General features: G+C 48.7%; 1 protein-coding gene across 4 annotated transcripts in view; it reads right to left on the bottom strand.

Annotated features, from left to right (window-relative positions):
- The window catches only part of CEPT1 (choline/ethanolamine phosphotransferase 1), a 28,117-nt gene extending 1,876 nt beyond the window's left edge, over positions 1-26,241 (bottom strand). The window contains exons 1-8 of one of the 4 annotated variants that reach the window (XM_029573279.1): positions 26,120-26,241; positions 22,792-23,208; positions 13,309-13,456; positions 8,157-8,298; positions 4,104-4,188; positions 2,233-2,364; positions 1,094-1,282; positions 133-258 (exon numbers count right to left, since the gene is read on the bottom strand). In XM_029573279.1, coding sequence (XP_029429139.1) covers positions 133-258; positions 1,094-1,282; positions 2,233-2,364; positions 4,104-4,188; positions 8,157-8,298; positions 13,309-13,456; positions 22,792-23,133 — 1,164 coding nt within the window. In that variant the 5' untranslated portion in view covers positions 23,134-23,208; positions 26,120-26,241. Of the gene's footprint in view, positions 1-132; positions 259-1,093; positions 1,283-2,232; positions 2,365-4,103; positions 4,189-8,156; positions 8,299-13,308; positions 13,457-22,791; positions 23,209-23,848; positions 23,982-26,119 lie in introns of those variants that run through there. The other 3 variants (XM_029573277.1, XM_029573278.1, XM_029573280.1) reach the window with 3 other exon arrangements.
- Between the last annotated feature and the right edge of the window lie 165 nt (positions 26,242-26,406).

Below are 26,406 nucleotides of genomic sequence, written 5' to 3'. Positions count from 1 at the left end.
TAGGTGAGCCCAGGAGGTCCTTAGCGGTTGCCATTACCCTGTAACAATCACCTTCACTTAAAGTTACATTGAGCGCTCACCATGGCCTAAACGAAAGGGGTGCTTTTTGCTAGTTAATCATGTGAAGCTTACCAGAGCAAGCCAGAGAACAAGATATTCGTCTATAAAGCTGTTGAAGTACTGATCCAGAAAGAGCAACGCCGGCCCAGTGAAGGCAGTGTCATGCAAGTGCATCTCGCTCTTCGTCATGTGTGCAACCTGGGACAGAACAAAAAGCAGACTAAGTTCACCCCCATGCCTGCCTGTGGATCGGGGGCTGGCATTTGGACACCCGGAGCTTGTCCAGTTAGATGGTGTACTGAAGTCAGTAAATATCAGATTACGGTAGGTTCTTTTAACCTAGATTGTATGTTGACCATGGACAGGTCTGCACAAGGAGATAAACAAGGTTACAAAGGTCTCTGGTCTCCCAGTGTTTACAGGAAGATTAAGTAATGGTTCGGGGTCATGACTGATGGAGGGCGTGGGATTAGAACAGGAGGCTGTGAGTGGCAAAGCAGACGGCAATCAAAGCCGCACCATGCTGCCATCCCCAGGGAAGACCTGGCGTTCGAGAAGGGAGCGTCTGAATGTTAGAGAGATTTCTTTTCCATCAAAGAGGTTTGCTTTCTTTTTTCCTTAAAGAGCTTTCTAGCACAATACAAATGCAGACTAGAATATTTGCAGCAGGGATTAACAATGTCTGCCTTTTCCCTGGCAGCAGACCACTGTGTCAGGTCCAGGGGGAGCCTCAGCCTGCACTGAATACGCTGCCTATTTTGGTTGCCCTGAAAAACAGACCCATTTGGGGCTCGGGTAGACCGGTATTGTCCACTTCTGGCAGAAGGGATTAAAAAACACACTTTCCATATGCTAATCCCTAGTTTCTAAGTGGACTAGAGGGTACACTCGTCAGAAAACTCAACCATCATTTAAAAAACAAAACAAAACAAAAGATAGCTGGAGGACTCTGCGAGAAAGCAAGGAGGGAAAACGGATTTTTAAAATAAAAGCATCACCCACCAGAAGGGCCAATAAACCGAGAGAAGCTTACCACCAATTTGTTTGTTACTTTGGCAGAAACCAATCCAAACGTCAGAATGTACAGGCAGGGATGCTTCTCAAAGAGCTGCACAGCCGACTTCTTGAAGATCATAGCTGCCAAGACGATCACCGATCCGATGTGAAGCATCGGGGAGAGGACGCTCGTGCCCTGGCAAGAGACACGCACACAGAGTACATGCTGGCAAAATAACAGGTGGCTTCAGGGAAGGCAATTCAGGTCAGGCACACAACTTTTATTGTAAAAAATAAAAATAAAAAAATGTAAAAATAAGAATTAAAACAACAACCACAACAAAAAAAGACTGAAAAAGGCAGCTGCTACACACAAAAAGAAAACACTATTATTTCATAAAATGTTGCTGGGGGCATTACTCAGCGATAAGCGCCTTTTGTGTGCTGTCAGACACCCTCGATCAATCCAAGCAGTGCTGCAGGCAGATGTTTTCCAATAGTGCCTGCTGACGGGCATCCTAGCTCAGGATGAAAGAGAGCAGAGACGTGGCAGTAAGAATAACTGAAGACACAACCCCAGCAGCTGATCCCTGGAGAACGCTGCCAATACTGCTGCCCTCCTCTTCTGTTACTCTGACCCTCGCGGTGGGGATGGAAAATGCCTGTCAGAGTGCCAGAGAGGAACTGCCCTGGAGCCCTTGGGGATGCTGAGGGTAAAAATGGGGCAGAGGACAGATTACTGCTTACAAATACCACGTCCCTGGGCCGTAGTCTGGGAGCTGCAGACACATGTTCAAGTCCCCCCGTCCAGGCCACCTAACTGCGCTGTGGTGGCCTGGAGGAGGAGGGAAGGCAGCTGCCGGCCAACGAGGAGCACCGAGAGTGCGCCGCTCCCGTCCTAGAGGGCGGCAAAGGTTCCCCCAGAGCAACCCGGGCAAGGGAGATGACGTGTCTGAAGAAGAAATGTAAAATGAAGTAGAAAAGACCGCCAACTCTCCTCCACCCCAAAAAAAACCTCATGGCTTTCCCACCGCACACACTAATGCCACTATCCCGGCAATTTGCTGGTCTGGTGAGAGTAAAATGTAAAGCCACACAGCTGAAGGAAGCGCCAGTGTTTTCTACGCCCGCATGAGATTAAAGGAGCCGAGGGTGGTAGAAAGGGTGGGCACTCACTGCTATGGTCGATCCGTTCTTCCCGACACCCCCTGTGAAGATCACGTGGAAATAATTTGTGCAGGAGAAGACTGTGCCCGCAACAGTGCACAGAGCAGGGAAGATCTTCATTTGAACATCCAGTACAGGAATCTTCGGGAAGAGGACACAAAGCATGGCACGTTACTGATGCAGCAGGCCGCCTGACTCCTGAATTTCCCTCTCAACCCTCCCCCCACCCCCCTCAAAAGAAAAAAAAGAAAATACTTTTTACACCTGCCGAAAGCAAGCTCGCACATTCCACTTTTCTAGCTGCACAACTGGATTTCCCCAATGTATTCTCTTTCACAACACATTTAGCAAACGTAGGATTAAATCTCATCTGACACATCCCACAAACTATTTTAAAATTTGCTCTCTTGTAAATCTAAGCAGGGGCAGTCTGCAGAGTGACACAAGAGAAGGTAAGTCCAGATGTTAGGTGTTTGCAATCAACATCTGAGCACGGGGAGGTGAAGCAGCTCGCTGGCGACAGAAGACGGCCGCTTTCTGCTCTAACCTCTTATGTCACACTGCCAAGCCTCAGCCTTCCAGTTGTTTCCTACCCAGGTAACCCGAACAGAGCAGTAGAAAGATTTATCTTATACGAGAATCCGCAAATTAAGTAATTACAACTGGCTAGAACGGAGGTGCATTTTAAGGTCACTAGGCACAAGGAAGGTGTTCCTGGAACAGTAGTGACATCTCCTGGCCAGGGTGCAGGCTGAAGGAGCAAGCTTGGTCAGGGCTAAGTTTAAGCTTTACTACACGGGCAGAGAATGGAAGGAAGCCCCAAACCCTCTTAAGTCAGAAACGTGCAGCAAAACACAGAAATGTCTTCTGACTCTCCCTCGAGGGGGCGGGGGGGAGCTCTGCGTGCTGTTTGCCAACAGACTGAACCCTAACTGCGGATATTTTTCAGGTTTATCACTCTCCTTTTCCTGTTGTGGCTGTCAGAAGAAAACAGCCTCCGCTTATGGCTGAAAGATGTCACCACGTCAGTAACGCTACCAGGGACAAAAAAGATGCGTAAATGATTATTGCAGACCTCAGGCAAAACACAAGACATTTTTTTTTAAATATTAATAGCAACCCTTGTGTTCAATAAACCTTAACTATTTGTTTTTGTTTTTTTATAAGAATGTGGTAGCCCTCCTGCATTTTAAATTTGGAAGTTTCTTTCAAAATGAAGTCACTTGGCAGTGAAATTTCTAAGTGACGGAGGGGGGGAGGTGCTGGCCACGCACGTGTCTCATACATTAAAGGCCTTGGTGGCTCCAGGTGCTCTTCAAAGGATGACTGGCACCACCCCCGAAAGAGAAAGCTCTCATGAACCCCAGCACCGGGATTGCCGGTTGAGTTCCCGGCAGCCTTTATACCTTAAACAGCACTGCCTGAGAGAGCCACTTCCCGCACCCCCCACCCTGGAAAGGGATCTTCTGCTAGGAGAAAATCATCCTAACGTCTTTAGCAATTTTACTTCCTTCCACATGCTTAAAGGCAGGAAAGCAAATTGGGAATGTGCAAAGGAAGGCTGGTGGTGTATTAGAAGTGGACCCCAGGGCAGAGGGCAGGCCCTGCGGTCCTCGCTGGTCTCATCAGATCTCAGCGTGGGCCCCCACCAGGAAGGAGGCATTGCTCGGTCCCAAAACCCACGCCTCATGGCAGAAACGTGTTAACAGATGAAATAAATGCATCCAAACCACAGAGTTGGACTCTTGCACTGCCGCGAGCGGCTCCAGGTGTGCAAGGAACCGATTCAAGCAATGGTAAAGGGGGGGTTCAGTGAAGACAAGGAACACATCTGCAGGGTCATCAACCTAACAAGTCAGGGAAGAATTAAACAAAGTTACCCTCGATTGCCAAAACGCCGCTCCTCCGATCGCCGACAGCAAATGCATGATTATTATGAAGATTTGAACTTCAGTCACATCAATTCTGATTAGGTACAGAAAAAAAAAGCCAAAAAAAGCAGGATTACACCAAGCGGTTTGATGGCAATTATTTGCCAGGCCAGCGGCAGCTGATCTGTCGTGCAGGAGGGTCTCAGAACGGTGAGAAGGGAGCGCTATCAGGAGCCACAATACAAATCGGCTATTTTGGAGAATTTTAAAAAATGATTTAAAAAAAAAAATAAAAAAATCCCACTCTGATCACGAGAAGCTTGGGGGGGAATTCGACCGAGCAGATAGCTGGAAGCGAACGGCGCCGACTGCGTGCACGGCACAGGGGCTGAGCTCCAGATCCTGGACAATACTGAGGGGAGGGGGTTTTCCACAGAGGACAGGACGATGTAGGGGTTAAATCTCTGGGTTCCGTTGCCAGGAGGGGGCCCACTGATCATTAAGGGGGGGGAGGAGAGGTAAACACGTATTTACCCGCATAAAAACGGGATTTGAAACACTGAAACACAGCTAAAGGTACGGGGGGGCTGGCCGTTTGTGGGCGATGCCGGGGTGCGCTTCAGTGCACGTGCAGAGAGCGTGGATCCGCCATCCCCACGCTGCAAGGACTGGAAGCCGCGCAGGCAGGACCTGGTGACCGAGTAACGTCCTGCTCTCAGATTCCAAAGATCAGAGTGGGATTTTTTTTTTTTTTTTTGGTTTTTAAAATCGCTTTTTATCTGCATCCTGGGGCCCATTCCAGCACAGAGAGCAGGCCTCACAAGTGCATGAACCATGAAATGGCTCCGGGTTGTCAGACCACGGTGGGTCCACCACGCGCTGCGCCGCATCACTTGTGGCTGGAAAGGGCCCGGATGCCCGGGATTCAGCGTCAGACATGGGCAAGAAGAGCTTTCTCCTTCTCATCCTCTGTGCATGCCAAGGCTGCTCGCTGGGCACTCTGCACACGCCATTCAGGGTTCAGCACTGGGCGGGAGGATTACCGTGTGGTTCCAGAACTGGGGCCCCAGAGCGCCTGTGAGCAGATGGAGGGCTATGATACAGAGCTCAGCCTCTGTAACATCAAATCTGCACAGTGGGGAGAGAATTGGACAGGGTGAAGAGACACTGCAGGGACGGAGGGGCTCCTGCCGATGGTTTCTAAACATCGAAATACTTTACCTGGCAGGGCGACCGCTCCACCTGCTGCTTGCAACACCTCGATGCCGATTAATCACAGAATCTTATTCTAATGAGCAGGTCTCCATGGCAAAAACCATCCCAGTTACTCCCAAACGGAAAGCCAGAAGAGTGACTTCTTCCCTGCACCCCTCCACCCTCTGGACATGCCTCCCAACAACAAATTATTTCAGTGGGCCATGAGCTAGGATTATTCACGTTTCACAGCCCACAGGAGAGGAGACTTTCCCTCTGATCTGACGTCCAGCTCGCTGCTGGATTTCTACAATCCTCCCCCTCCTCAGCATTTCATTCCGTTCCTCGGCTCCTTTGCTTTTTAAAACGAAGGGGAATCTCCTGGGACCTCCCCTCCTGCCACAGGAGCAGGTCCCAGGAGACTCCCAGGAGTAGGACTATTTGCAAAGAAGGTTTTCTTTGGCCTGGCAGCTTCCTCCTGGTCCTGTGGATTTCTCGCTCAATTGGAGCCGGCCTGGCCCTGTACTCGGACCCATGAGCCTTCAGCCGCAGCTACCGGAGGTTCCTCATCTCGTTCCATCTATGACCCAATCATCAGTTTGGATGCGGTTTGCGATTTCCTAACTCGCCTTTCCAAATCTGAGCTCAAGATGTCTTACGAAATCAAGCTCAACAGGTATTTTCCCTGTCTCCAGAGGGGCTTGCAATCTAAGGGGGTCACTGACTAAAGGCGCTCTCTCATTTTGTAAACAGGGCCCTAAGTTTGTATCCGAGGCAATGGAGAGTGAATTGCCCAAGGTTGTAGCAGGATTTGATCCCTGGCTTCCATGGTTCTAGGCTACTCCTCTATTCAGCTTCCTTCAAAACCTGGTCCCTGTGCACCCAAAATCCCTCTTTGTAGGTAAGACGGTACCTTTTAAACATCATCGGTCCGCACCCAGGGACATATAGCATAGGCTCGTATACGCACCCACGTTATAAAATAGTCTGGCGTGCGTACATGTGCGCGCAAATCCCGTATCTACCACCTAAGTGGGGAAATTTTACAAGCAGGCACGCTGACGCCATTCGCCGTTTCGGTCAGGGATAGGACTTCCAAACAACCCCCCCCTCCCCCGACTCTTAAAACCCCGGTGACGTGCCTGCATTTTTTTTGTTTAAAAGCTTACACGTCACCCTAGCAGAAGAGTTTACCTGCTCATCTCCTGGCCTGGCCCCGACACGCCCCCAAACCCTGCCCCTTTTGTAAACTTTCTATTTGTGTGCTCAGCGGGAGATACGTGTGGCTTATGAAATCTGCTCGGTGTGCACGGATCTCCCAGTTTTGGCACACGTACCGGGCTTTTAAAATTCACCTGTAAGTGAACAAGTTTGTAGGAAAAAAAAAATATTCGCTTGATGGTTAAAATTAAGATTTATATTTCATTATTCAAGTGAAACGAGTGTCCACAAAGCTCCTCCCTCGTCATTCCCGTCACGAGTCTAAGTAACTCGGAGCTTTTTTGTTTTTTTTTTTAATTAGAGGCCCCTGCAGCTCCTCCGACCCATGCAAAATGTGAATACAGCCTGAATGCGAAAGAGGTGAGTTAATAAGGGAGAGGCAAAAACCACCACCAGAAATGTAAGAGCAAAGCAAACAGTGGCGGAATTTACTGCAGGCCCTGCCAGACTCAGCTGATAAGGAAATTGGCCCTCGGGCTTCTAAGGAGAAGCAACCGCCTTCCTCCAAACATAGGCAGAGGAACGCAGCAGCGGTGGGGCCAGAGCAGCGGTCTAAAGAAACTGCAAGGGAGAGGACTCCAGCTGCATCTAATGACGCACACGCACCTGAAATCCCATTTTCCAAGCTGAGCATGGATATGGAGCGAGAAGGGCATCAGAGCGGTGATGTGTGACTGAGGGGGCAGAAGTGAAAGGGTATTTGAAGTGCCGCATGTTTAATTTGTATTCAGATCATTATTAGTATTTTTACAGCATGTGATGGACTTGGCTGTGCAGACAGAGACTCATTGGTTGGAATGGCTTCAGATGGCAATGGCCCATTCAGTCACAAATGACACGAGTGGCAAAGGGCTTTGCATTCCCACCCGTGGTTTGAGAACACACACACAAAACTCATTCCTTAAAAACATTACTACATTGCCATCTGGCACCAATAAGCATTTTAATGTTAAAAAGGGACATCCTTCCTGGATGAAGGACGTGTCAGATCCAAGGACAGCAGGATTCGGCCGAGCCTACTCTAAAAAAAAAAACCCCTCCCTGGCGCTGCAGAGCTCAGAGGGAAATACAGAGGGTAACATCAGGAGCCAGATGTGCAAAGTACTTTCCTCGTAGACACAAAATGGGAAAACCCCTTACAATGAGAAGCAGCTTTGAACTACAGAAAAAAGCTTCTGTGCCTCCAGAACTAAGGCAGAGGGACATTCAGTGTTGTATTTGTAAATGTGCTCTCTGGGCGGGCCCAGATCCTCGGTGACACTGCTGAACAGAAGGCCCCAGGTTGAATCCCTGAGCCGGACCTTCTGCTCCCCGAGATGCTGCGGAGGCAGCGTTCACGACCCTCGGATGACACCTAGTGATCAGATTCAGGTTCCATGACTGCATGACCCCTGGCCCAGGAGAGTCAATGCAGTGACCAGTCTAGGATCCCGCCCCCTGTGTGACTGCAAATGAAGGCTCATGATGCCGGATCCCAGCCTTGGCTCCAATTCAGCTAGAGGTCCAAATGAGAAGAAGAATTGCAGAGTCATTAAAAAAAAACAAACCCCCCCCCCCCCCCAAACCTCAAGCCAGACACTTCCACTGAGCTAAGAAATAAATCAATCTGGCGCCTGCTCCTTCCCCTCCCCGTTTCCGCACACTTACATGCCAAAGCGCAGGGTGCCAGAGACGTAGGTCTGCCAGTGAGCACAGTAGAACATGAACATGCCCGCAAAGCAGCAGAAGAACATCCAGTCCGGGTTGGTGCCCAGCTGCACGGCAACGCACGTTCCCAGGACCACGAAGACTGGGGAGAGAAAGGGAAAAGGCAATCAGCAGGAAGAGGCAGAGCGGGTCCCGGAGGGCTCCCCCGGCAGGCTCGGTTCTGCTATGGAGCCCTACACCTTCCCTCACCTTAAGTGATTTATTTACAGCCCCAGTCAGAAAAGCATTTTTTTCCCCTGTTTTGTAAGTAAGGAAAAAGTCCTTAATGGATCTGGCAACAAAACAGGAAGAAACAGAACCAAAGAACAGCCGATGCATGGATTGAGCATAAGAAAAGATGGCAGACTGCACTGCATCTGACGGCTGACCTTCCAGAGAGGGAGGTTTCACAAACCCTCATTAGCTCCTAGCCTCCATACCTACTATTTGTAGATGATTTGAAACTTTACGGCTCCGTGGTGATGGTCATTTAGTAGAACACCTCTAAATAACGAAGGGCTTCCTGGATGACCTCAGGATAACATGTGACCTGGAGAAATGTGCTAAGGCAACTTTTTGGAAAAGGAAACTAAGCAAAACTGAACTCATCCCTCTGGCAGAAGACTGCAACATCAGGAAACCTGAGCAGGAAGGTGCATATAAATATCTGGAAAGTGCAACGATCTATCAGAAATTAATGAGGGTAAACATCAGCAAAGAGGACTGCAGGAGTCCAAAACCGATATTGAAAAATGCTTTAACAGCATGGAATAAGTTACAAACCCTATCAGCTTGCAATCATAAACTGACCCCATAAAGATCCTGAAAAACAGGATGTAAGAACAAGAGAACTCCTCCATTCCTATCTGTAAAAAAGATTGCACATCCCCTGAGCTGAAGGCATTAGGAGTCTTACAGATTAGATTACCTCCAGGTATAACCTACAGCAGTGGTTCCCAACCTCTTTTCTGTTGAGACACACCTGACAGATGGTCCTCATGTGCGTGACACACGACTGACACAGGGCTTAATGTAAACATACTCTCTGCATCCACAGGAAACCCACCACCACCCAGAGCAGAACTAGCACATTCCCTGTACAACTCACCATACAAAAAAAGATATTCTGGGGTCATCTCAGTAACAGCAACACAAACTCCCTCTACTACCAGACGCAACAGCCCTACTTACGAAAAGACAGCAGTTCACCACCAATGCATGCCCTGTTGAGAAAACACAACAAATAAGACTGATAGAAATGCCTACATGCTAGAAAAATACCTCACCTTGGTCACACACTCAAAACCAACCTTCACCAAATACAGAAAGACCACAAATGACAAATACGGAGATAGAAACTGGAATGGAAATCCAAAAAAAAAACAATCTGCATGCAGTGCGAACCTGGAGAAATGGAAAACAGGCCGGTAAGGTAAGGCGTGCTCAGCCGAGTGCACCGTTTACCCTGCAATTGGCCACACGTTTTCGACTCGCGTCTATTACCCCTTATACAGTAAGGGGTTTAGTGCATTGAAAATGCACAGTCAACCCCACCCCCCCTGAAAACTAATAGTGCTCTACCGCTAATAAGGAGGCACTAGGGACGCGCTATTGTCCCTAGTGCCTCCTTAGTAGCGCACCACCTTATTTAAATACAGAATCGCGCCCAGGAGAGGTACCTGGGCGCATGTCGGGAGAGTGGGATCACAACACGGAGTGCCCGCTCTCCCGCCTTTTTTACTGTATCGGCCTGAAATATAGCACCTAACAGACTCCCAGGATCTGCAATAATGCACACAAAGTTACACCTGTATTATAGAACACACTCAAACAGTAACAACCCTACCTATGAAATGCAACACTACAAATATTAAGCCAGGCCCTAAACACCAATACACCTCCTTATCAGGAAAACAGAACAAGCTAAGCTGCTATAGATCCCTACACACAAACTACAAGCTTGCAGAATACCCTTACCTGGGTCACACATGCAGAACACAGACAGACCCTCACCAAATATAGAATAAAGAAACCTAATGTTTTTGCAGAACACAGACAGGCCCTGACCAAATACAGAATAAAGAGACCAGAAAACGAATGTTTTTGGTTTTCCATTGTTGCACTGCTTACAGAGTTTGGCTTCTTGCTGTTTCCAGTTCAGGTTTTCTCTGCACATTTCTATTTATACATTCCTCAAGAAATATAAAATAATAATTGTAAAACTATACTAACAGAGTAAATGTTTCAAAACAAATGACAGAATAACATCCAATAATTAAAAACTCATAAAAATTATTAAAAATTCTCCAAACACCAATAAAATATTTAAAACAGTAGGCATCACGGATTGGGGACATAACCCACTGTCTGGACTGATCCAGGTACGTACAGGGAACACATAATACCCAATAATTAAAATGGCAGTCACTCAAGAAAAATGAACTTAAAAAGCCATCTTAACTTACTCTCTCCAGCAACTCTCCTACTCCCTTCCCTTGCAGGCCAATAGCACTCACCAGAAGCAGTAGGGGCTGCTGAAGCTGTGTCCTCACAGTCCTCTTCCTTAGGGCCAATGAGCAGTCTGTCTTTTACACACACACACACACACACGCTACACCCCATGACCAGTTTCTGTCTCTCACGTACCAGTCAACTCCCCAACCAGTCTCTCACTCTTGCGCGCGCGCACACATACTAGTCACCTCCCTGACCAGTCTGTTTCACACATTCCAGTCACCTCCCTGACCAGTCTGTCTCTCTCACACTCACATAGTCACCTCCCTGACCAGTGTCTCTCACTCTTGCATACACACGGTCACCTCTCTGACCAGGCTCTCACTCTCACAATCACTTCCCTGACCAGGCTCTCTCACACACACAGTCACCTCCTTAACTAGTCATCTCCCTGACCAGTCTCTCTCTCACACATCAGTCACCTCTCTAAACAGTTGCTCACTCACAGTCATCTCCCATCTCTCAGTCACCTCCCTGACCATTCACACACAATCTCCTCCCTGACCAGTGTCTCACACATACCCACATCCCTGTCCAGTCTCTCTCTCACGCACACCAGTCACCTCCTTGACCAATCTCTCTCTCAATCACACACATGCTCTCTCTCTCTCACTTACATGCGAGCTCTCAGTCACACACATTCTCTCTTTCACGCTTTCACTTATACACATGCTGGTTCACTCTCAATCTCACTCCCCTCCACCTCCTCAAAGCTAAAATGGGAGCTGCAGCAACTTCCTCCTCCAGCCCCCCCCCCCGTGGTCCAAAAAAGAATCCCATTGGCCATGGAGACTAAAACTGCTCTCTCCCATTGTAGATCATCAGCTGATGATCTGTTTTTCTCTGGGCCCCTGCTGTTCCTCAGGCTGATGCGGACGCTACTTTTGAATGCAGCATGGCCCCCACTACCCATCACTTCCTCTTCTGGGCCGTGGAGATGGGAAGAAGAAAAGGCCATGATGCGCTGCCAGCTGCCACTGACACAGGTGCTGTTCCTGTCCGGGACTGAGTGTGCGGCAACGACAGCAATAGAAGGATGTCCGCCTCTCTTGCTGGGGTGAAAGGAGAGCGAGAGAAGAGCAGCGGGGCCAGTGGGAGGGTGGGGACACACTGGTGTGCTGCGACACGCTGACACGCAGCATGAACAGACATGAATACGCAAAGTGCTCAAGTACAAAAGTGAACATCCTTCAAAACAGACGGGCGTTCTGACGAACAGAAGGAATGAGTGATAATCCACCAGGAGGGATATGCAGAGGGGGGAAAAAAACCCAAACTCATTTTTTAGATTTATTTTTTTTTTTGGGGGGGGGGGGAGCAGTTAATTCAAGTTTCATTTTGTTTAATGTTTTGTTTCAATTTGATTCATTTGCTGAACCGAAATAAACATTACATTTAAAAAGACATTTCACAAAAAATAAACAGGCCCCCACTGCCCGACTCACACTTACCCCTCCGTATACTTTTTGGCCATACTATTTCTGGACAGGGGTGACTGGGGATCACGCCTGCCCCTTTCTCCATCGGAGACTCCCGCAGGAGGGAGAGAGTCAGGGGAAGGCATCTTCTGTTATTGGTCATTGACTTTCTCAAACTAGGTCTTCCCCCGAGAATGAAGAACCAAGTCTACACGTTCCCCATGCAGCTGTGTGTTTTATCCTTCTGCAAGCCCCCACCAGAAGAGTCATGGATACATGAAGTATGTGAGAATAAACTTAATTTTCCAAACCTTGTATATGCTGAAACCAACTTTGTCCACTGCCTGTTTGGCCAATAAACGCACTTTATTAGAAGGACGGAAGACGCCCGTCATGCTTACATGGGTCAACAAAGATTTTGCTTTTATTGCCCGAGTGTCCTAGAAATTTATAATGCTCTCTTTTTACAATTACAGAAAGAACAGGAGAGGGGGATGCACAAGGAAACGAATGAAAGGGAATCTTGTTTTAGGGAAAATAAGGCAGGAAATGATGCTGGTGGTCCCAGATCATTTAAGATGTCCCCTGGTGGGTCTGCCACCTAGAAGTCAGAATAATTTCCCACCTCTACAAACCCAGAGCCACAGTAGGCAAACTTAGCTATGAAAATAGTCCTAAAATAAATCCTTCCTTTTGGTTCTTGTTGAGGACGCTGAGCTGCCAGTAGCATGCCTACAGTCCATGCTCCACTCCTGGCTGCCTGGTTATACTACTCTGGCTAAGGATCTCTCAGCTACCAGATGGCCTAGCTCTGTCAGTCCCCCTTCCTTGCCTTCATCATAACTGCCCATTGTTCTAAGGATCTCTCGCAGGTGATCGTGCTGTCTCCTTTTCCTTCTGTAACTGGGACAGGACATGAAATAGCTGGGCTGGTATCAGCACACTACAACTGTCCAAAAAACATTATGGAAGTGTTTGTTGAGCGCTATATCAAGTTCTTTATTACTGTGGCACGGAGACGTGTTGCCCGCAGCAAGTTAGCAGTAACATGATTGAGGGTTAATAGAAAGCTTTATACAGTATTAAAACTATTTGATCAGAATAACCAACTAATTTCTCCTTCTCCTTATAGATCAAGTCACAGGTTTCCTAAAAGCCTGGCTACTTAGCATAATTAGTACCTGTCGACAGCGAGTCACAGCCATGGTCAAAGAGCTCTCCTAAGGGAGAGCTGCTGTTTGTTCTTCGGGCCTGTTTCCCATCGATGGCGTCCAGGGACTGGTAGATAAAAAGGCCCAGCGCGCAGGAAACGTACGCCCACACGGGTGCCTGAAAGAGAAACACGAAAAGCGGTATCAGAAACATGCCGAAGGGCCGCTGGACGTGCACGAGCAGACGCCATACCTTACAACCTGTATCACCCAGATTTAGGAAACGAATTGCTTCACTCAACCAAAGGAAGATAAAAAGTAGAACCAAGACCATTTGTACTCAAGGGAAATGCTTTTCTTTTTTTTTTTTTTTAAAGTCTGGATAATAAAGTTAAGAGATAATCTACTTCTGCACCTCAGACACCTTCCACAGAGGTATTTACAATGAAAGCTGAGATATTCTTAGCTGCTACTTATATCACTGGAACCAGGGTTGTCCCATATTCTCCAAGACTGGAATTGATAGGCGTAGGTACAAGTCCTTATTCTGTCAGTTTGTGTTACCAGACAGTTACCGTATGTCCGAGCAGAACTCACCGAGGTGGGGGTCCTCAGTCAGCTTCACTTTGAAATCGATAGAGGGGGGAAAACAAGGGAAATCAAAGCCAAATTGTTGTGCAGAGCTCTCACAGCTGCTTCTGGAGGAAATTGGGATTCTTTGCAGGGGGTGGACCCTTTCATTGGTTCGACACAAGACTTGCCTACAGAATGGACCAGGGTGGCTTTAAGACCGCCCTGGTCCATTCTTTAAATGGGACATCTGAGGGAAGGGCCTAAACTGCAAACAAGCACAGGGAGAGTGTGCCTGCATTTCAAGCAAGGCATCTCCTTCCCCATGCACTATGTAACCTGGGCAATGCCCCCACTTCCAAATTTCGGAGAACTGGCAGAAAAATACTTTAAAGACTTCACAGAAATATGGCCAGCCACAGCCTTCTCCAAATGTCCAATCTAGCCATATCCCTCTTTCTACATTAGGGATAGAAAAATGTTGTTCTTACCTGCTAATTTTCGTTCTTGTAGTACCACAGATCAGTCCAGCCTCCTGGGTTTTGCCTTTCTTCCAGCAGAGGGAGACAGAGAAAGCTTCGTAGGCACCGCCTCTTAACCTGGTGTGCCACCTGCAGCTCCTCACTATTACTCGGTCCCCAAGCATAATCTAGAACCAAACTTCTTAATAAATCCACTCTATAAACTTCCCCGGAACGAGCAGAGGAAAGAGGAAATTCCTAACGGAGAATTGTAACCAAAGTTGCAAACGTATCTGAAAAAACACCAATGAGAAACCTGTGCCATTCTTCAGAAATCTTCAGCATCATTATAATAAACAGATCGCGCGGACTCTCCAAACACTGCTCTCCACCACCAGGCGGGACTCGGTGCTACTACAGGAACGAAAATTAGCAGGTAAGAACCAATTTTCCTTTCCCTGAACGTACCCGGATCAGGCCAGCCTCCTGGGATGTAACCAAAGCTTCCCTAATTGGGGTGAGGCTGTGAGAGTCCTGCTGGAAGTACACTTTCACTAAAATTTTGGATGTCCAAGCCCCTAAGTGGAACGTATAAATCACCTTCGGCAAAAAAGACGGAACCATCCGCAAAGAGACTCCGGAATCCGAAATCCGCAAAAACGGTTCTCTGCACAACAGGGCTTGGAGTTCAGAAACTCTTCTGGTTGTACAAATCGCCACCAAGAAAACCACCTTCAAAGTCAGATCCTTTATGGTGGCCCTCTTAAGAGGCTCAAACAGCACATCACACAACAGCTTAAGGACCAAGTTAAAGCTCCAAGGACACACCTTTGCTTGGCCCCTCGGAGGAAACGCACTACATCCGGATGCGCAGCCAGAGTGGATCCATGAGCCTTGCCCCATAAGCAAGCCAAGGCCGACACCTGCACTCTCAGGGAACTAAAAGACAAACCCTTTGATAGGCCTCTCTGTAACAAAAGCCAGAATCTGCGCCACTGAAGCTCGCAAAGGATCAACCCCCTGATCTCTACACGAAGACTCTCCAAACTCGTACATACGCCAAGGAAGTAGAGGTCTTGCGAGCTCACAACAGGGTAGAAATAACAACCTCCAGATATCCTTTCTTCCTCAATTGCCTCCTCTCAAAAGCCAAGCCACTAGACAAAAGCGATCCACTTGATCTGAAAATAGAGGCCCCTGTTGCAGAGGTTTCGGTAAATGGCCCATCCTCGGGGGACTGTCCACTGCTAGGCTGATCAGATCCACAAAATTTAGTTTCCTGAGACCGAGGAATCCACCTTTGGCACCCGCAAGAGCTCCAGAGTGTCTTCGGGCAAAGGACAGAGCTTATCCATGGCTCTGCTAACCTAAAGGCCAGTCTCCGGAGTATCCCACTCCCTGACCACCAGCTCCTAATGACTGGTGAAAAGGGAAGTCTGACCAGCTCACCAAAAGAGGCAAAAGAAAGAGGCTTGGGAATAGGGCATCGCCAGAAAAAGTTAGGCAGCAGGACTGATCAGGAAAGGAATACAGAAAGCTTGGGGTGGGCCAGGAGAGGTAACTTTAATAACTTGATTTGTTGAGTTTGCAGAAAGCGCTGCTGCTGCTTCTCACAGTCAGCTCTAATAAGTGTTTCTCGAGGCTCCTCTGCTCTCTAATATCTAGGATTTCACCCTCTGACACCTCACTGTGCAATACTGGGGGCCAAAAGTTTCCTCCTACATATAAAGGAGCCCTGAATATGCTAAAACCAGCGATCATGTCCTTAACAGACAGGAGCTGAAGCTAAATGCTTCACTAGCACCCGAGAGAGGGCTGGCCTGGAAGGTGCGGAGACACACATGCATTCCAAAGAATTTAAAGAAGTGAGAGCGGTTAGCCCAGGGATAAAATGTTCTTTAGATATGCAAATGAAAAGAGGAAGATTAAAAGAGCAATAGTGCAGAGAGAGAGGAAGGACTCAAAAGCAATAGGTAAGGGCCGCAGGTGCCAAGGGGGTGAACACATTACTATTTAATGAGGAGACAGAACTCCCTGTCCTGGCACAACTGAGAGTAAACAAGGTTAGAGGAGCTGAAGGTGCACGTCCCAGACTGCTGACTGGGCCCCTCACAGCTCTGTTCCATGGAGAGGCTGCAGAAGAGAACACATGGAAAAGTACAGCGCTGCTAACTTTCACATCAGTTTGTGGGGAAAGTGGTCAGGAGTGGTCCCGGAAAGGCACCACAGGGTAGTAGTACCTGGTGGTCAAAGGGTGACTATCACAGGCAGCACGGTTTCACAATGGAAAGAAAAAACAAGACATTGGAGAAGTAGAAAAGGTACAGAGAAGGACAACAATGATAAAGAGCCTGAAAGAGCTCCCATATGAAGAAAGGCTGAATAGGTTAGGGCTCTGCAGCTTGGAGAAGACACAACAGTGGGGATATGATAGAGGAACAGGTAAACAGGGAACGCATCTTTCAAACGGTACTAGGAGAAGGAGGACACTGCATGAAACTGAGTGGTAAAAGATTTAAAATACATTTAATAAGGGATTTTGTCAGTCAATCAATTAAACTGCAGTCAAGGTTAATATTACAAAAATAAGAACTTGCCATACTGGGTCAGACCGAGGGTCCATCGAGCCCAGCATCCTGTTTCCAACAGTGGCCAATCCAGGCTACAAGTACTTCAAAGGATCCCAAACAGCTGGGGTTAGAAAACATCTGGTCAAGTTTCTGGAGGACGGGCCCATTAACAATTATTAACTGGGCAGATGTGGGAATCACCACCTCTTACTTCTGGGAGCGAGGAACAAGGAAGAGATTTCCCCATTGGGATCTGTTGGGTACATTCAAGTGAAGCGGACTGGCAGCCAGTCGGGACGGGGGGGGGGGGGGGGGGGATGCTGGGCTCGATGGACCCGTGCTCGGACCCAGCAGGGCACCTCTCAGTTTCTTTGATGAAGCGAGCAAAGCAGAAGATCAGTAGATTTATTTGAATCGATGTTTTTGTAAAACATTTATAACCCGCACTTAACCCACAGCTCAGGGAGATGTACAATATAATGGGTATAAAAAAAAAAAAAATCCTAACAGGACATACACAACAACAGCTCAACTGCTCTACAGCCGACTACATACCTTGAAGAATTATCGTATCCTGCAAGCCTCTGACTCACAGCCCATGTACTCATGTAAAACCGGATCCCGCAAACACTCGCAGAAACAAAAGTGTTTTAAGCCTCGGCTGGATTGCAGTAAAGCCTCTTGACGCTCTCCCACATGGAAGGAAAGTCAGATGCTGGATGAGCGGGAGGGGTCCACTCTGATGAGCGGAACGTGAGCTGCAGGGCTCACCGCTAGGCCCGGTCCTATTCAACGTCTTTGTAAGTGACACTGAGGAAAGTGGGCGAAAGGGGGAAAGGTGATTTTAAAAGACTGGAAAAATGGTCAACTGCATTTTAATCCAAAAAAAATGCAAATGAGCGCATTCCGGATGCAGACATCTTAGGGTCAAACACGTTTCTGATGATGAAATGCAAGTAGTCACCAAACAGAAGAGAGACTTCAAGGTAGCCAATCAATGTGACAAAGCAGCTGGGAAAGCTGAGTATGCCTGGGCGTATGGAGGCATCACTAGTAGGAAGAGGTAAGTAGTATTGTCTCTTTATATGTTTCTGAGACCACGTCTGCAAAAAGACCTTGACAAGGTAGAGGTGGTTCAAATGAGGGCCACTGCAATGGTGCATGGCAAACCATACATAGAAGGTGTGAATGAGTCAAGACATCCTCTCTAGATTTGAAGGAAGGGAAATGGGAGATAAGATACAAACATCTGAATATCTAGCAGGCTTCAATTAAGTACCAGATGGAAGAATTTCCCACAGAGTGAAAAGTTCAAGGACAAAGGGTCATCAGATGAAGCTCAAGAGGAAAGAGTGAAAATACCTCTTCACTGAGAGGGTGGTGAACACCTGGTACAGGAGCCCAAACAGTGGCAGAATTTAAGCATGCAGGGGATACACATGAAGGACCTTAGTGGCAGAGGGAGGGAGAAGACCAGAGATTGAGTAAGACCTTTGAAAGAACTGTCCTTTACAAAAACATGACGTCTTCAATTTGATAGTGCATGATAATAATTCTTCAATTAGCTAAAATTCAAGGAAATCTCACACATCCCGATCCATACACCAGGACTCAAAGACTTTCCAGACTCGCACTTAAGATAAAGTCGTGGAAGTCTGCCTGGCCTGCAGTAAGGTAGAGATAACTGCCTCGTGATAACCCCGTCGCCTCAGGTGCCTCCTCTCAAAAGCCAAGCTGCGATCAGAAGTGAGCCGCCTGGTCTGAAAATATGAGGCCCTGATGAAGAAGATTCTCCAGATGATTGAATCTTAGGGGCCCATCTATGGCCATGTAGACGAGATCTGCGAACCAAGGACGGTACAGCCACTCCGGGACCACTAAAATCACATGACCCAGATACCTCTCTACGTGCTAAATAACCTTTCCCACCAGAGGCCATGGAGGGAAAACACGCAACAGCACTTTGAGAGGCTACGGCAGAACCAGAGCGTCGATGCCCTCCGCACCGAGCTTTCTTTGGCTGAAGAAACGGGATGCCTTCGCATTGTCCCTGGTAACCATGAGATCCACATGAGGAATGCCCCAACGTTCACGAATTAGAGATATTGCTTCTTCCGATAGCTCCCATTCTCCCAAGATCCAACACCTGGCAACTCAGGAAGTCTGCCTGCACATCCCATTGCCCACCCTGGCAATGTGCGATACCGCTATCTGCTCTAAATGTTGTTCTGCCCAGAGGATCAATTCTTGCACCTCCTGAGCCACTGGCCGACTCCTGGTTCTACCCTGATGGTTGATATAAGCTACCACCATCGCACTGTCCAAAGAATCCTCATTGGATAACCTCGTAATCTTGGAAGAAAAGCAAGTAATGTGAACCGCACTGCTCTCGTCACTAACCAATCGATAGATGAAGACGCCTCTTTCTTCGACCACTGACATTGCGCCAACTGCTCCCCAGCCCGTGAGATGGCATCAATCGTGATAACCACCCAATCCAGAACCTCCAACGGAACTCCATGTTCTAGATTGGCTTGAAGTAGCCACCAGGAAAGACTGTCCCTGCCTTCTCCTTCAAGCGGAAGAGGAAAATGAAATTCCCCCGACAAAGGATTCCAGCAGGAGAGAAGAGCCCTCTGAAGAGGCCGCAAATGCGTGAATGCCTAAGGGACCAACTCCAAGGTCACAGCCATGGAGCCCAGGACCTGCAAATAGTCCCAAACCTTGGGCACCGAAAGTGACAGCAGACACTGAACCTGATCCTGAAGCTTCTGAATCCTTTCCTCCGTGAGGAACACTCTCCCCTTCCGCATGTCAAACTGAGCCCCTAAATACTCCAGGGACTGAGAGGGAACTAGCTGACTCTTTGAAAAATTCAATACCTAGCCTAGCGATTCCAACCGGCACAGCACCAGTTACACTGACTACTGACAGAGATCCTCCGACTTTGCCCTGATGAGCCAATCGTCCAGATACGGATGCACTAGCACTCTTTCCCTTCGTATTGCTGCCGCCACCATCATCACTTTGGTGAGCGTCCGGGGCGCTGTTGCTAACCCAAAAGGAAGTGCCAAAACTGGAGATGCTTCTCGAGAATCATAAACCTCCGGAATCTTTGGTGGTCCTGCCTGATGGCTATGTGCAGATAAACCTCTGTCATATCTAGAGATGCCAAGTACGCTCCTTCACATACTGCCACAATAATTGACCTCAAAGTTTCCATGCAAAACCGTGGAACCCTGAAGGCCACATTTACTCTTTTTAAATCCAGGATGGGCCGAAATGATCCTTCTTTCTTCGGTACCACAGAATAGATGTACCGCCCTGTTCTCTGTTCCTCTACCGGAACTGGTACTACAGCCTCCAGAAGCTTTAACCGATCCACTGTACTTTGGATTGCTGTTTTGAGAACAGAACGCAAGGGGAAACAACAAAAGCATCCCTGATGGGATGGGCAAATTCTAAAGCGTAGCCATCTCTTACCACTTTGAGCACCCACTGGTCCGTGGTAATTTTGGCCTACTCCTCAAGAAAAAGCAATAAACGCTCTCCAACACCCAGAACCAAAGAGTGAACTAGCCTTGTACATCATCTGCCTTTGTATGAATGTACAATAAAAGGAAGAGGCTCGGGAGGACAAACCCTCTTTGCCTTCTCTCTTCCTGCCTGCCATGAAAGCTGTCTGATGCCTCTTCATTACTCCTATACCTTGCATCATTGCCAAGGCCTAGTACTTCCTGAAGTGATGCCAGACGTGTCCCTGGAGGGTCTTCTCCCCCCCTCCCTTGAAAGGACTATCCCCACGATGAAGTCCTGGCAGAAATCTGTCACTGCAGACCTCCAGCACTCTTGGTTGGGCAAAAATTCTTATTAACCCGAAATCTAGGCTGCGCGGAGGCAAACGTTTTGCCCCTGAGCTTGTCCTCTGGCAATTTGTGGCACCTTGGTTTCCCCCAGATGTTTAATTATTTACTCCCAATCTTCACCAAACAGCTTTCCTTTAAAAAGGAAGAGTCCCAAGCTGCGACTTGGACCATACATCTGCCGACCAATTCCTCAACCATAGAAGGTAGTTGGTGGACACTGCCGATATAATTTGAGAAGTCGTCCTGACAAGATCATAGAAGGCATCAGCCTCATAAGCCACCACTGCCTCCAAGTAGTCATCCAGCTGAGCACAACTGCCCCAGCAACCTGCTACTCCTCTAACGGCTGAGCCTAGAAGAGACATGCTCTCTGCACTAGTCTGCTACACACCACGGCCCTTATGGCAAGAGCGGACACAACAAAAATTCTTTTGAGATGAAGCTCCAACTTCTGATCCTGAACATCTCTCAATGTGGCAGAACCCACAACGGGGATGGTAGGCTTGTTGGTGACAGCCGACACCGCAGCATCCAGCTTGGAAAGAGCCAACAACTCCTAGATGTCCTCCAGCAAAGGATAGAGCTTTGCCATCACCCTGCCAACTCTCAAGCCTGATTCAGGAATATCCCACTCCCTAACCACCAGCTTTTTAACTGACTTATGAAAGGGGAACACCTTAGCTGGCCCTCTCAGCCATCAAGCCCCTTCCAAGTCTGACTCTTACTGCACCACCTCGATTCCAAGCTCCTGCAATACCTGTGGAATCAACGGCACAAGTTCTTGACAAAAAAGACGAACCACCTTATGATCATCTCCTTCCGCCACAGGAAATTCCTGCCAGGTCCACAATCGAATCTGGCAAGTCCTGTAGCGCATCCATTCCAGGGATCCCCCCGGAACCATCTGAAGATCCTCCGAGTCGCCCTGCGGATCACCTAAACCTGAAGCCAAATCGGAGAGCCGAAGCCCCTCAACACACTTCCTCTTGGGAGGACTCGCCTTTTCCCAGGCTTTAGACTACCCCCTCCCCCCCAGGGAACAAGCACAAGAAGATCCACGACGGACTAATGCTTTCCTGGCCAGAAAGGCCTTGTGCATCAGAACAAATTCAGAAGAAAACACTTGAGAGCCATCTGAATCCTGCTCCTGGGAGCAACCAACTCCCATGGGAAATCCTGTCAAGAGCAGGAGCAGCTGGGGATAAGTGCGGCAGCAAAAGCTCAGACACCCCCCGAAGCCGTAGCAGACTGCGTGGCAGCGTTCAAAACGGCTGGTCCCCCTTTGTGCTGGGGACAGAGGCCCCAGGAGCAGCGGTAGTGCGGCGCGCAAAAGAAGGCAAAAAATCTCAAGAAGGCCCTGCTGACGCACTCTCCCCTCCGGAGGCACAACCAACACATAAGTTCTGCCAACTGAGTCGCGATCGCGACCCCCCCCCCTCCTCCCCCAGGCCTGGCACACTGAAGCACGTGGCATGGTCCCCGATCGCTCGCTGACGCTGGACGCATAATTCAGTGGCACAAAAAGACAAGCTCTGGGAAACCTGTCCAACTGAACCAACAACTCCCCGAATTGGGAAAAGAAACTTTTCTCTTTTTTTTTTTTTGATAAAAACTTTAGTCAAAACAGACAAACAAGGAAAGAACAAAAGAAATAAATACTTCCCTGCGTCACTGTGGAAGGGACAGGATCACCGGCCAGTCACACCGCTGCTTCGTGGGAGCTGAGGGATCTAGACCAGCAGATATCAGCTCCACAGTACTAGGATAGCCTCCACTAGGACTTCACAACTCCCCGGGAGGCTCCACTGGAAATCCACTCTTTCTTGTTTCTTTTTTACTCAGACGGCAGGTGTTGCACCATCTGCCGTCTGCTGGAGACAGAAAAATACTGAGGGACTGCAGGTGGCACGCTATGTTATATAGCAGTTTCAATAAAACTTTATCTGTCTCCATCTGCAGGCGGGGGTACAAAACCCAGGAGTCTGGACTGATCTGAGTACACACAGGAATAGGCAATTTTGCAGTCATTTCTGACAAATGTCTTACCTGCTCTGTAGCAGTCGGACAGTAATAAACTAAAATCAAAGTTGTAACAATGTTAATTAACAGTCCAATGATGGTGATGAGATTTGGAGCGATCCAGGATGGAATTCTTCTGACCAACCATTCCCAGAAACCTTGCATCAATGGTTCCAGCAAGGACCGTCCCGAGCTCTGGTATCTGTGCTCTTCCAACCTCTTCAGCTGGTGCCTGGTGAGAGGCGGTGTGGGCAGTTCAACCAGCCTGGTGAAGACACATCCCTTGCCCGGGACATAGGTACAGCTCAGAGTGGAATCGGGGTGAGGGTCCCCACATCGTTTCCTGACTGATCGATGGTGTCCACTCATGGATTTCTTATTTGCGAGTTTCCCAGGGGCCTGCAAGTATTGGGAAGTTTTAAGCAGACTTTTTTTCTCATCTATCTGGGGGAAAAAACAAAACAAACAACAATTTCATTTACGTAAGCTACAGCAAAGCCAATAATTATAAGAAAGATTTAAAGATGGCAGAAGGTGCCTGAGCAGCCGTGTGCGCAACTACCATGTAGGCTAAACGATAATCCTGAAATGGGGTAAGGAAGGGAACAGGCATCCACTTGCCTGTCAGGGAGCTCCAAGGATTCTTTGGGACTCGGGTATGGAGAGAGTGGCAGCCTCGCACAGGTTACCAGACACCCTGCTGGTTCTGAGTATGTGACATGATATCTCACACACCAACATGGGTGGCTCCATACACGCGGCAAAAATAAAACATTGCCTGTGGCAAAGAGAGGAGAAACGAGGCACACTGGGATAAATAAACGTCTGCACTTTTACCCACAGACTTTTAACCAGTCCTCGAAGGAAAAGTACCAGCATAGAGAAAAGTGCCTGCAAATCCTTTTCTCTGCTCTACAAACTCATGGAGCTTTGAAATTGGACAACTGTGCATGCCGCTGCCTCCCCTGACCTAATCCTGCCTGTTTTTCTCTTGGGCAGAAGGGCAGGTACTGTTCACCTAACCCCCACCCATAATTTTACCCAGGAAGATGGCCTCTGAAAGCCTACAAATGAATGTACTTACTGAGAAGGGGGCACAAGGAGCTCAGTTTCACTCACACTGCATGCAAGGGTCTCAGATAATGCGCGACACTGTTACACTGTTCCCTATTCTCTCAAAGTGCTATGTCATGATAAATAAAACCCTCAAAAACCCAAGAAGAGCTGCTAGGACAAAAAATAGCACATGGCAGAGAGCCAAAGCGCTTTATCTCTGAAAACAGACAGGCCAACATTCAAAGGAGGTTTCATAGGGACATGCGTGCACCGACTTCCAAAATTCAGCACAACATGAGATAGGCACAGAGGGTCCTTGGCTGCGAAGGTAAAGCTAGAGATCAAGTGAAGTCTGCGAGAGGAGGCTGGTGGATGCATGGAATGCACTTCCAGTGGTGGTGGGGCAGACAAAAACGGTAACAGAATTCAAGAGAGTCTGGGATAAACATAGAAGATCCCTAGTGAAGAGGCGGCAGCAGGGATCAGCTTGGGCCTGTGGCATTCCTCCAGGAGTGAGGTGAAGTAGCATGGAAGGGCCTAATGGTCATTGCCTGATGTCATACTCCATGACAATGGTATGAATAGGGTTGGGAGGATGCAGTATTGTAAACTACCCACCCTTCATTCCCTCTGAGGCAGGGCAGATAAAGGAAGCATGGCCCAACAATACTGTAGGCCACAGGGTATCTGGGCTGGGGTATCAGCGGGTTCCAGCTTCCCAGAAACCAACTGTGTCAGTGCCAGCATGTTGATGGTAGCCAGGTACCATCCAGCAAGGCCATGGGAATTTAGGAGGTTGGATATTTTAGACAACAGTCTTGCTTCTTTGGTAACTGTTTAGATTACAAAACTTGGAGGTAAGACATGGGGAGGCTGGGTGCTATATTAAGTATGAGATCTTAATATTTATCTACCCAGGATAGCAGAGAATCAAGGAGTAAGAAAATAAAAACCGATGTGGATACGGAGCATTTGTGTTGTATAAAAGAATCTTACTGGTGTCAGGGCTCCCTATAGAGTTGCCGTGTGGATTGGTAGGGATTCTGACCACTTTTGCCTTGTAACTCCCACATTCAAACATCATAGCTGAACGTGATCTTAAGGGAGATGAGTCTCACTGCACCCCATTCTACCACCTGTTAAAAGCCCTGCATCTTATGCTCAGCAGGGGCATTCTCTTCTCCATCCTGTCAGATCACACTCTGCCACACCACCTATGCTATTCCTCTTTCTCCCAAACAGGTACGTCTTTAAATAAGTCCACCACTATTTGTTATCAAATTCAGCATTTCATCTGATCTGTCACGGCCTAACACGTTTGATCGCTGCAGGCAGAATATAAACATTTTTTTAATAAATTAATTACACTCCCCTGCTATTTCTTGTGGGTCTCCCCCTTTCCCGTGTAGATGGAAAGCTGACAAGGCAACTCGCTTTCTTACAGAACCGATCTGACAGCTGTTAATCATTCATTGCGTGATGGTATTAACTTACTACTGCCAGCCTTGTACAGCACCAAATATGCTGCCAGTGCTACGGAAAAACACTGTCGATCGGTTTCTAAGTGCCTTGACCCTAAAGACCAATTGGCCCATCCAATCTGCTCGGTTATTCCTGTCCACACTGCTACGACTATATCCCTGCTGCCAGCCACGGAAGCTTGACCGCTTATCTCCAAGTCATCTTTTCTGGACTCTTTTCTTGGGTTTGGCTTCCCCATCCAGGTGACGGATGACAGGTTCCCACACCACCCCGCAACAAGTCCAGCAGCTACCAAAAACCAGCAAGCCTGCTGCCTGAACAGCCGGCCCCAGAGGGGCCCGCGGCCTTGCTGACAGGTTAACCGGCCACCAGCAAACCTGCCATCGTAAGAGCCAGGAAGGAAGGAAGAGGACTAACACCGTCACGACAGGTCCGGGCGGGGAAAACACAATCTCCGCGGGTGGGGGAGGGGGACACACTGTCCCTGCAGGCCGGGGTGGGGGGGGGGAGGGGATACACTTTCTGCAAGTGGGGGGGGGGGGGCACACTGTCCCTGCAGGCCGGGATGGGGGAGGGGGGCGGGACATATGGACCTGGAGGCCAGGGAGGGGGATACGCTGCCACTGCAGGTGGAGTAGGAGTTATACACTCCCTCATTAGTAGGCCTGGAGCCGGGGTGGGGGGTACGTACTATCACCGCAGGCCTGGGGAAGGGGCGCCGGCAGGGCAGGGAGGTTAACGTCGAGAGGGGGAGGGCAGGGGTGGGGGCGGCCGGCGGCTCTCGAGCTGCGGCGGAGGGGAACAGACGGACTCCCACCTGAGCTCCTCCCGGCAGCAGCAGCTCTGTCGCTCCGCTCCAGTCGCCGCAAGTGAAGGGGAGGGACGGGGTCGTCACGTGACGGGACACGAAGGACCCTCCCGGCCGCCATGTTTGATTCGGGCAAGGATGACCCGACCCCCCCCTCTCCCTCCCACAATAGAGCCAGCAGCCTTAAAACGGTGACTACCTCAGGGGCACGGGGAGGCAGCGTCTGGAAGAAAAAAACAAGTTTAAATAGGGACAACCAGATTTAGTAACCGGTTACTTGAAACGTCGCCGTGTGG

The sequence above is a fragment of the Rhinatrema bivittatum genome, chromosome 12 (genome assembly GCF_901001135.1).
Source record: "Rhinatrema bivittatum chromosome 12, aRhiBiv1.1, whole genome shotgun sequence".
NCBI classification, from domain to species: domain Eukaryota; kingdom Metazoa; phylum Chordata; class Amphibia; order Gymnophiona; family Rhinatrematidae; genus Rhinatrema; species Rhinatrema bivittatum.
This window is presented reverse-complemented; position numbering and strand designations above follow the sequence as displayed.